Source organism: Pan paniscus, chromosome X (genome assembly GCF_029289425.2).
Source record: "Pan paniscus chromosome X, NHGRI_mPanPan1-v2.0_pri, whole genome shotgun sequence".
Classification (NCBI taxonomy): Eukaryota; Metazoa; Chordata; class Mammalia; order Primates; family Hominidae; genus Pan; species Pan paniscus.
The window spans coordinates 26,485,132-26,496,397 of NC_073272.2; the positions used below are offsets into that span (position 1 = coordinate 26,485,132).

General features: G+C 43.0%; 1 protein-coding gene across 3 annotated transcripts in view; it reads left to right on the forward strand.

Annotated features, from left to right (window-relative positions):
* Window positions 1-7,079: 7,079 nt before the first annotated feature.
* POLA1 (DNA polymerase alpha 1, catalytic subunit) overlaps window positions 7,080-11,266 on the forward strand; it is a 301,525-nt gene continuing 297,338 nt past the window's right edge. The window contains exon 1 of one of the 3 annotated variants that reach the window (XM_008972990.6): window positions 7,080-7,403. In XM_008972990.6, the coding sequence (XP_008971238.1) occupies window positions 7,361-7,403 (43 nt within the window). In that variant the 5' untranslated portion in view covers window positions 7,080-7,360. The remainder of the gene's footprint in view (window positions 7,404-11,266) is intronic. The other 2 variants (XM_055106901.2, XM_003819586.6) reach the window with 2 other exon arrangements.

The following is an 11,266-nucleotide window of genomic DNA, read 5'->3' on the forward strand; positions in this document are numbered from 1 at the left end:
TGGCTCATGCCTGTAATCCCAACAGTTTCAGTATTAAACTCCTTGAGGCCAGGAGTTTGAGACCAGCCTGGGCAACAAAAGTGAGGCCCCATCTCTGTGAAAAATTTAAAAATTAGCCAGGCATGGTGGCACACACCTGTGGTTCTAGTCAATCAGGACGCTGAGGTGGGAGGATCACTTGAGCCCAGGAAGTCGAGGCTGTAGTGCGCTATGATTGCATCACTGCAGTCCAGTATGGGTGATGGAGTGAGCGTTGTCTCCAAAACAACAAAAATTGATTCCCTAAATCCAAACCACAGAGATGCTGTCAGACTGTGATTTCTATTGATGATAGATGCTTAATGACAGGGGTGGGATCTTTTGTATTATTATTATTTTTATTATTTTTGAGATGGAGTCTTGCTCTGTCACCCAGGCTGGAGTACAGTGGTGCGATCTCGGCTCACTGCAACCTCCACCTCCTGGGTTCAAGCAATTTTCCTGCCTCAGCCTCCCCAGTAGCTGGGGTATGTGCCACCACGCTCAGCTAATTTTTGTATTTTTAGTAGAGACAGGGTTTCACCAGGTTGGCCAGGTTAGTCTCAAACTCCTGACTTCAGGTTATCCACCGGCCTCGGCTTCTCAAATTGCTGGGATTACAGGTGTGAGCTGCCACGCACAGCCCAGAGATGTATTTTTGAAGGTCAATCCTCATAAGGAGGTCCCCTGGGTAGGGAAGGTGTGTCTGTGAGATTGGGGTCTGGGAGTGCCAAGTGCTGGCTTGTTCTAGGGAAAGCTTCTTTGGGTTACCCTCCTCGGTCCCAGGGTCCAAGGTCCTGTCTTCAGTGTTGTGGGTATTGACTGGATTTCCTTAGGACACCCAGAGATGGTCTCTTGAGTTTCAGGAGAGTTGCGTGTCTTCTCTTATTACCCAGAATCTTTGTGGGATGCTGAGAGCATATGCAGGCCCTCTCACTGCTGGCCTCTTTTCAGCTAGCAGACAATCCTCTCTCCACAGCTACATATAAACAACACTACCTCATTGGGCTCAGAATCTTTGGATGGCCACAAAGCCGATCTTCATACCCACAGACAATCAGGCTCAAAGGCCAGATTCATGCTAACAAACGCACATGGATATTGAAACCAGAGTGCTACTTTACTGCTTTGCCATGAGAAATACACCTGGCAGATGTGCCAGAATATAATCCAGTTGGCTGGTTTTCCCCCAGTTTAGGGGAAAAAAAATCTAGTTTACCAGAAGCAAGATTGCTTGACGAGTAGAAAATCATTGCAAGGGAAGTTGTTTTTGCTCACTGTCTTATCCCTAGGGCCTTGAATAGTGCCAGAAAATAGTAGGCACTCAATAAACATTTGTTAAATGAATGATTTTCGTCAACGTTTTCATGTGGTCTTAACTGTTACTGCTATTGAGAGAAGATACTCATTTAGGTCAGGCGTGGTGGCTCACGCCTGTAATCCCAGCACTTTGGGAGGCTGAGGCGGGTGGATCATCTGAGGTCAGAAGTTCGAGACCAGCCTCGCCACCATGGTGAAACCCCATCTCTACTAAAAATACAAAAAAAATTAGCCAGGCATGGTGGTGCACGCCTGTAATCCCAGCTACTTGGGAGGCTAAGACAGGAGAATTGCTTGAACCTGGGAGGCAGAGGCTGCAGTGAGCCGAGATCGCACCACTGCACTCCAGCCTGGGCAACAGAGCAAGACTCTGTCTCAAAAAAAAAAAAAAAAAAAAAAGATGCAATACTCATTCATCAGAGACAGACAATGGAAAAAAAAAGTTCCTGCTTTGGAGTTAGACAAATAAGAGGCTTGATCTCCATCTGCTACTTACTTTTTGAGTTTCCATTTCTTCATAAATAAAGTATAATTTATAGAATTAGGTCTACTGAATACAAAAGAAAAAATAAAAAACGGTGGCTTTAAATATGACAGATGTTTACTTTTCTCTCATGTAGAAGTCTGGGGGTAGACAGCTCAGGGATGGTATGGTGACTTAATGGATGTTAGGGACCCAGGCTCTTATTCTGTTCCACCATCTCACTGTGGGGACTTTCATTTCCACAGTTATCTCGTGATACAAGACGGCTGCTGGAGCTTAAACCATCACATCTGTGTTGCAGGAAGAAAGAGAAAAGAGAAAAAGCAGAAAGGCAAAAAAGAGTCCCCTTTCAGATCTACCAGAATACTTTTTTTTTTTTTTTTTAACTTTTAGGTTCAGGTACATGTGCAGATTTGTTATATGGGTAAGTAGCATGTCACGGGGGCTTGGTGTACAGATTATTTCATCATCCAGGTAATAAGCATAGTACTTCATAGGTAGTTTTTGATCCTCACCCTCTACCACACCCCACCCTCAGTTGGTCCCAGTAACTGTTGTTCCCTTCTTTGTGTCCATTTGTACTCAATGTTTACCTCCCACTTATAAGTGAGAACATGTGGTATTTGGTTTTCTGTTCCTATGTTAGTTCGCTTAGGATAATGGCTTCCAACTCCATCCATGTTGCTGCGGACGTGATCTCATTCTTTTTTTTTTTTTTTTTTTTTGAGACAGAGTCGTGCTCTGTCGCCCAGGCTGGAGTGCAGTGGTGCGATCTCGGCTCACTGCAACCTCCGCCTCCTTGGTTGAAGTGACTCTCCTGGTTCAGCCTCCTGAGTAGCTAGGATTATAGGTGCCCGCCACCACACCTGGCTAATTTTTGTATTTTTAGTAGAGATGGGGTTTTGCCATGTTGGCCAGGCTGATCTCGAACTCCTGACCTCAGGTGATCTGCCCACCCAGAGTGGCCTCCCAAAGTGTTTGGAATACAGGCGTGAGCCACTGCACCGGGTTTCTTTTTTATGGCTGTAAATTAGTTCCACCATTGTGGAAGAGAGTGTGGTGATTCACATAAAAGTAGAAGTCTAAGAATCAAACCCTAAGTCTGACTCTACCTGAGTCTTTAATCCTTCCAATATAATATTAAAGTGGACAAATTATAAACAAAAAGAGTCTATAATTCTATCATCCTGGCAAAATATACTCCATTTTGCATATGGCTTTCAGGTAAATAACTGTTTGATATATCGTTGCAAATAAGTGTGGGTATGTATCACTTTGCCCTCTGTGGTTTTCACTTTCTGAAATATCATAAATATTTTTCATATTTTGAGTCTTTCTAATCATTTTATCTTTTTGATGTCACAACATTAAACCTTTGTTATGATGTGGACTTTTAGGTCCCAACTTTTTGCTAATGGAAAACAGCAGCCATTAACGTCTTTTCATTTTTTGTTTCTATTATTTCTTATTAAACTTTTACCTGTGGAAATAAAGGGTTGAAAGATACAAGTATGTTTACGGTACTTGTCACATATTGCAATATTATTTTCCAAAAGATTGTGCCAACTTACACTGCCACCTGTAATAAATGAGTTGTGCCTCAACACTGTAAGCTTACCAGCAATGGATAACATTTATATATAGAGAAATATACAGATAAAAAGGGGGAAAATGGTGGAACATAGTATCTCAGTCTCAGTTTGCTTTACTTTGTTTATAAGTTAAAAAAAAAAACCTTTAAACTTGCAAAACTGGTCCTGGACAGGAGAGAGGAAGTTTAAGACAAATTATGATTTTTTTGCATGATTAGATAACAGAGGTAGGTTTACAGTAAAGCTGCTGAAACTTAATCTCCAGGGCCTCTCATTTGCATATTGGCCACTTGCAAGGCTCTGGGAGATGTTCTAGCAATGGTTTTATGTTTTTGTAAACATTTGCAAAAGTAAGATATTTCATTTTATTTATTTGTTTATTTTAAGATAGTATTTGTCATATTTATTTGCTCCATTTATTCTAAAACAACCCTGGCTCCCTCCTTCATTCCCATCTAATCTACCCCAATCCTTTTTATTAATATTATTACTTAATTAATTGTTTATGTGAATGAGTTCTTTAGTGGTGATTTCTGAGATTTTGTTGCACCTATCACCTGAGCAGTGTACACTGTACCCAATGTGTAGTCTTTTATCCCTCACCTCCTTCTCACCTTTCCCAGAGTCCCCATTGTATCATTCTTATGATACAATGAGTCCATTGTATCATTCGTATGCCTTCGGATACTTGTAGCTTAGTTCCCACTTACGAGTAACACACAATGTTTGGCTTTCCATTCCTGAGTTACTTCACTTAGAATAATGGTCTCCAATTCCATCCAGGTTGCTGCGAATGTCTTTATTTCATTCCTTTTTACTGCTGAGTAGTATTCCATGGTGTGTGTGTGTGTGTGTGTGTGTGTGTGTGATATATACACACACACATATGTATATATACACATATCTTACTTTTTTTAACCTACTTGTTGATTAATGGGCATTTGGGCTGGTTCCATATATTTGCAATTATAAATTGTGCTGCTATAAACATGCGCGTGCAAGTATCTATCATGTATAATGACTTCTTTTCCTCTGGGTAGATACCCAGGAGTGGGATTGCTGGATCAAATGGTAGATCTACAAAAGTAAGATATTCTAGCTGCAATCAGATATGACTACTTTCCACTTGGTGGTTTGCTGGTAAACCTTAAAAAAATAAAAAGCTCTGATTTGTACCACTTGCCAATTTCCAGGGTGTAAATATTCCCTCCATGACTGATTTCAAGCTACCAACAGTTTAACATGGAGATTACAAAATACTGGAATATTTAACAATCAGCTCTTGAGAACCTCCAACTGTCCCTCTGATACACTTCGCTTCTTGCATAGTAGCAGTGAAATAGGCATAGGCATTTTGGGATTCCACTATGGGGAAATGGAGTTGATATTGTATTTAGTTTGGGCTTATTTCTTCTATTTATGTGGGTCGAAGGCACTTAACCCACATATATACTTAAGCCATATATACTTAAGTTATTGATAGACTTTTTTTTTTTTTTTTGAGACAGAGTCTCGCTCTGTCACCCAGGCTGGAGTGCAGTGGCACAATCTCGGCTCACTGCAACCTCTGCCTCCCGGGTTCAAGCTATTCTTCTGCCTCAGCCTCCCAAGTAGCTGGGACTACAGGCGCCTGTCACCACACCCGGCTAATTTTTGTATTTTTGGTAGAGATGGGGTTTCATCATATTGGTCAGGTTGGTCTTGAACTCCTGACCTCATGATCTGTCAGCTTCGGCCTGCCAAAGTGCTGGGATTACTGGCGTGAGCCACAGCGCCGGGCTGTTATTCATAGACTTCTTGGTGTAGGAATAGCTTCCAGGAATATTTCTACCCCAGTGTGATGACTTACCAGGAGTTTTGAACTGAAAGTGTAGGGCCAGAAGACATAACATGGTATGAAAGTGTCTGGCCTGGCATGGTGGCTCACACCTGTAATCCCAGCACTTTGGGAGGCTGAGGTGAGTGGATCACCTGAGGTCAGGAGTTCGAGACCAGCCTGGACAACATGGTGAAACCCCGTCTCTACTAAAAATACAAAAATTAGCCAGGTGTGGTGGCGGGCGCCTGTAATCCCAGCTACTCGGGAGGCTGAGGCAGGAGAGTCGCTTGAACCTGGGAGGTGGAGGTTGCAGTGAGCCAAGATGGTGCCACTGCATTCCAGCCTGGATGACAGAGCGAGACTCCATCTCAAAAAGAGAAAGTGTCCTACAGGTCTTTTCCCACAAAGTATGTGGGGCATTGTCTCAGTCTGTTCAGGCTGCTATAACAAAATACCACAAACTGGGTGGCTAATAAACAACAGGAATTTATTTTTCACAGTGCTGTAGGCTGGGAATTCCAAGATCAAGGTGCCGGCAGATTCAGTGTTTGGGGAAGGCCCACTTTTTGGTCCATAGATGGTGCCTTATTGCTCTGTTCTCACATGGAAGAAGGGGCAAGGCAGCTCTCTGGAGCCTCTTTTCCGAGGGCACTAATCCTATTCATGAGGGAGCGTTCCTGCTGATGACCTAATCACCTCCCAGAGGCCCTACCTCCTAACACCACCACACTGGTGATTAGGTTTCAACGCATACATTTTATGTGGAGAGAAACATTCAGACCATAGCAGTAGTGAAAGAGAAAAGAGGTTTGAAATGCCTAGAGTTATAACCGGGCATGTGGGAAGTGATCAGCTGTGAAATTGTTAAGGTAAGGATTTGGTTCTTATTAATGACTAGCCAACGTGGTTCTCTCCTGGTTGGAAAAAGCTTGATAATAAAACTATAAAACTTCCATCAGTTTTTAAAAGGGAAGTGTAGGAATAAATCTGTCATAGTACTTTAAATAGGAAGTTATGTCTAAGTGTAAATTACTACGTTATGTATCACAACATATGGATCACATAACATGATATTAAATGATTATGAAGCTGAAAGACATTTTCTAAACAATCAGAAATTAAGAAACAAGTATTGATCAACCATGCTAGAAGACAGACTGAATTATCTTTATTTCCTCTTTGGAGAAAATATTAAAAATTGTTGTCACATGAAGAAGGGATCAATAAGCATGTGGGCAATAATGTAGGAAAAAATACAAATGTGTGGCAGGCATTATTTAATAAAAATGTTATACCTTTTTGGAAAGAGATAACATGAGATGTACACATTACAGCCATTGTATCATACACAAAAATTGAATACCCTTTTTGTTTTTCATAACATTGAAATTTTGGAGTTCACGTCAGGTGTTTTGTAGATTGTCCTACATTTTGAATACATCTGATTGTTTCTTCATGGTTAGATTCAGGTTAGACATTTTTTGCAAGAAGACCACATAGGCGAAGTTGTTCCTTTTTCATACGCATTACATCAGGAGGCATATGAGATCAGATGGCCATTTATTGGTAATGCTACTTCTGGTTATTTGGTTAAGATGGAGCATATATCTTTAAGTTGTTAATCACACAGCCACTGTATCCAGACTGCTGAGAAGCAAACTATCAGGCAAAATTCAGGGCGCGCAGCAGGAGGCAGTCGCTTTCCCGGCTCTGGGGAAAACGATCCAACCACGCCCACTCTCCTGCCCGCCCGCGCCTCCTTTCCGGGAAAATGGGCTCTGAGAACCAGAGCGCCCTTTCTCCCACGCGCCCAAATCTTTTCCCATCAGCATGCGTGCGCTTGCGCAGTCTCCAGGCGGCTCCTTTCCAGCGCCCGACCGCTTCTTTCTCCTGCTCTCCTCCGGCTTCCCCTCAGCTCTAGCTTTTCCCTAAGGGGTCATCACAGGGCGCCAAGCGCGCGTCCGCGGGAAGGCCGGGGGCGGAGCGCGGCGCGGCGCGGCACGTCAGTGGCCTTCCGGCCGGAAGTCCGCAGCCTCCCGAGCCGCTGATTGGCTTTCAGGCTGGCGCCTGTCTCGGCCCCCGCGCCAGTTTTGGGCTGGTTGGCGCGGAATCGGGAGATTCGGGACCATGGCGTCTGTGCACGGCGACGACTGTGAGATAGGGGCGAGTGGTGAGGGACAATTCCGCGCGCGGGGCTCCGGGTTGGGACAGTGGCATGATTGCCGGTGGTGGGGGTTCTGAGGGAGGCGCACACCCAGGTTTGTTTGGGCGCAGACCTTGGTCGTCCCCGGCGGGGGCCCTTCTGGCGTCGGACCGGGCTTCCTTTAGGCGCGGTTTGCTCTTGGCGGACCAGAGCCTGGAGGGATTTTTGTTTGGGAGGCTGTCTCACCTCTGCCACTGAGAGTCTCCACAGTCGATTGCGTTTCTATTTCTTTTGGTGAGTTGCACCCACGTGCTGGGTATAACTTTATTGAGACTGGCCCCGTGGGGCCGAAAGTATTTCACTGCGATCTCCCTAAGTATCCACTTGAGGGCTTGAACAGAACAGATCTGTGTCCCTTTTTGTAGGAACTTCCAGGAAAATTTTATACATTGTAACTAAGCAGGAAAGAAAGCTCTAAGTGCTGTCATCGGGGAATAACGCGTTTTGTATTTTTAGGTAATGGGTTTCTACTTTATGCATTAACAATTTTTCTTTCAGATTCTTTGGAAAGTTCTTCAAGTGCTGCGTAGAAATCCTGTTCACAATCTAGTCATTCCTGGTGAAGTTTCAAAAAAAATGGCATCAATTTAGGGCATTTCGGATCCCCTGTATATCACTCCGTTTGTCAGAGGTGTCTTTTATTTCCAAAAATAGAATACAAAAATGCAAATAGATTTGTCTGATTTTTTAAGTGTTCAACTAAAGCGTGACTTCAGTTAACTTCTAACTTAAAATCAGATGCTTCACTTTGTTAGCTCAAGCGTCACCTCTCCTGTCATTCAGATACATCACCATTAATGAGAACTCGCTTCCTAATCAGCTTCCTTTGCATTCACCTAGTTGTGAGTCACAGATTTCAATTTGTTCTAGCCGTTGGTTTTTTAAGACTATTTTGGAGAGTCGACCTGCCTGGATTACAGATAGGATGTAGGGTGTAAGTATGTGAACGAACAGTCTTTGCAGGCCTCTATCAGTGATTTGCCTCTAAGCCCTTTCTTCATCCTAAAAACTACGTCATCTATGAACATCAGGAAATCACTTTGGAGGATACTGTGCAATCTTGAGACTCCTCTTAGGTCATGGTGTTCATTAAGTAGTTGCTGGGGACTTGTGACTGGAATTTTTCCTTTAGAGCAGACTGAAGGATTGTTACCTGAAAGACTGCTGTAAGCTAGTGTCTGTCTGCTTTTGGGGAGGATAGAGATACTCCAGATGGTAATTTTGAAACAAATATTTAAACCTTTGTAGCTGGATTTTTTTCATGCTTATTCTTTTTTTGCTAACTTACCTACGTGAAGCATTGGAGACATACTCCAAAAAACAAAATGTAGGCTTTTTTTTTTTCTTCAGTATTAGCAGGCAGGGCACCTTGATAATGGCAGTGAAAAGTTGAAAGGTCTGTAACTAGCTGTTACTATATATGAAAAAAGATCAGGGAATTTTTATTTATTTATTTATTTTTGAGACAAAGCTTCCCTCTTGTTGCCCAGGCTGGAGTGCAGTGACGTGATCTCAGCCGGCTGCAACCTCTGCCTCCTGGGTTCAAGCAGTTCTGCCTCAGCCTCCCGAGTTGCTGGGATTACAGGTGCCCACCACCACACCGGCTAATTTTTTGTATTTTCAGTAGAGACGGGGTTTCACTATGTTGGCCAGGCTGGTCTTGAACTCCTGATGTCAGGTGATCCACCTGCCTCTTCCTCCCAAAGTGATGAGATTACAGGCATGAGCCACTGCGCCCGGCCAGGGAAAGTTTAATGATCAAAAAAGCAGGTACAGTGGTTCATTCATTGGTTCATTCAGCAAATATTTATTATATACCTACTAGGTATAAGCCTTCTGCCAGGCTCTGGCATTATGATGGTGGGTAGGCTGGACATGGTTTGTCTTCATGAAGTACAGATGGTAAACATCTAATCATATGCAGAAAACGGCTTTGCTTTATTTTTGCCTTCTAAAGCTAGACCTTGGTACTCTTAGGTATGGTGTGTGTGGGGTATGTGGATGTGTGTTTGACTTCACACGCGGAAGCGTTACATGAGCCGCTCCTATATTGCTAAGTGCAAAGTAAGATAGGCATCTTCATGTAATCCTTAACAGATTTTGAAGCAGACATGATTATCCCCATTTCACAGATGTGGACCCTGAGGCTCTGCATCAGTCAGAGCCCCTATCTGTAAGCTGCAGGAACCAACTCTACCAGATTGGTTAGAATTTGTTAGAAGAATATTGTGTTCACAGAAACTCCAGGAGGACTAGTAAGCCAGTCTGGGAGCTGTTTAGCCAGGAACAGTGAGTGAAATTGTGCCACAAAAATGGGCCAGTGAGGAGGTCATTGCCAACCACGAGCAAGTACTTGATGCTATAGCTCATACCTTAGGACATTGCTGACATTGTTGCCGGTTTTGTAATCCTTCTGCAGCTGTTGCTACTTGTAGAATCTTTTAAAACCCATGCCCCCTTCCTTGTGACACTAGCTTCTGATTTAATGTCTGAGCAGGTGTTCCTAATCGGTAGCGCCTATTTTATATGCCCATGCTCTAGGCTGCAAGGGTGTCTGGGAAAGAGCATCAACCTTTTCAGCTTCTGTAATGGGACATAGACTCTGCGTCTCATCAAGACTTATAAGGGATGGGGGCCGGATTTCACAAACAGTTTCAGATGCTAGGCTGCTTTGAACAACAAGACACCTGTCTGCTGCTTAACTGGTTAACCGGTGTTCTCATGTCACCCAGTAAATGGCAGAGCTGGAATGTGCTGCTTCTCCCTAACCTGGTTCTCCTACTCACTCTACACTCCGTTGTCGAATTTACCTTGCACACTGAGTTCTCTCAGTTTCTGAATACACTATGCATTTTCATCCCTTTGTAATTTGGCTCATGCCTCTTCTTTTGCTTGTGCCACTTTTTACCTTGTTCTCTGTGAAATTTGATTCCTTTTTCTAGGCCTGTATTGGAAACCTCTCCTGTGAAGCCTTCCTTGATTTTCCAGGCAAAATTAACAGCTCTCTCCTCTGTACATTTCCTCAGTACTGAGTTCTTACCTTTTCTATGGCACCATGTTTATACTGTGATGGTAATTTCAGGTACTTTGCTTTACTTGACTGGGGGCCTCTTTTGGACAGGCAGCTCTGTCTTATTTGTGATTGTACCCTAAACCCTGTGTAGTGGAACATTGTTGCCTGTGTAGTGGGACGTTGCCTGTGTAGTGGAACGTTGTTGCCTGTGTAGTGGAACGTTGTTGCCTGTGTAGTGGAACATTGTTGCCTATGGAGTAAGTGCATTTGAAGACCTACAGATGTCAGGCGTCAAGGGAGTCTTGAGGGGAATGCACTGAGGCCAGCTTTTCACTTTCAGGGGTCATGTTCAGTAATCTTCAAAGCCTTTTCATGTAGGCCTGTTCACGATTTTTGAAATCATTTGAGTGACATCCAAGTTTTTGTGGCTGTCATCATTAAGTACCTTTATTCCTTAATTTTTACTTAATGTCTTTCTGAAAATGGATTTAAAAGTCAAATGTGAAAGTCAAACAATAGAGTGTGATATTATAAAGAGAGATTCCATTTCTAGAAAGCTAGAAAAAAATAAGATCTCTAATTATGCCTTACCTTTAGGCTATAGTTTCCAGCAGTTTATTGCCAGCATTTGGTACATGTTCTTTAAATTGTATCTTCTATTTCAGTCAAACACTTAGTCAAGCAGCTTAATGTTGTTATGAACATTCTAGTGGGGTTGGAGTTTTAGGCTGCCTCTTATCCATACTTCTCCTTTTCTTTGCCTGCTCCTTTTTATAAATTAATTAGCACCAAACACAGTAAAATACTAGATTTCACA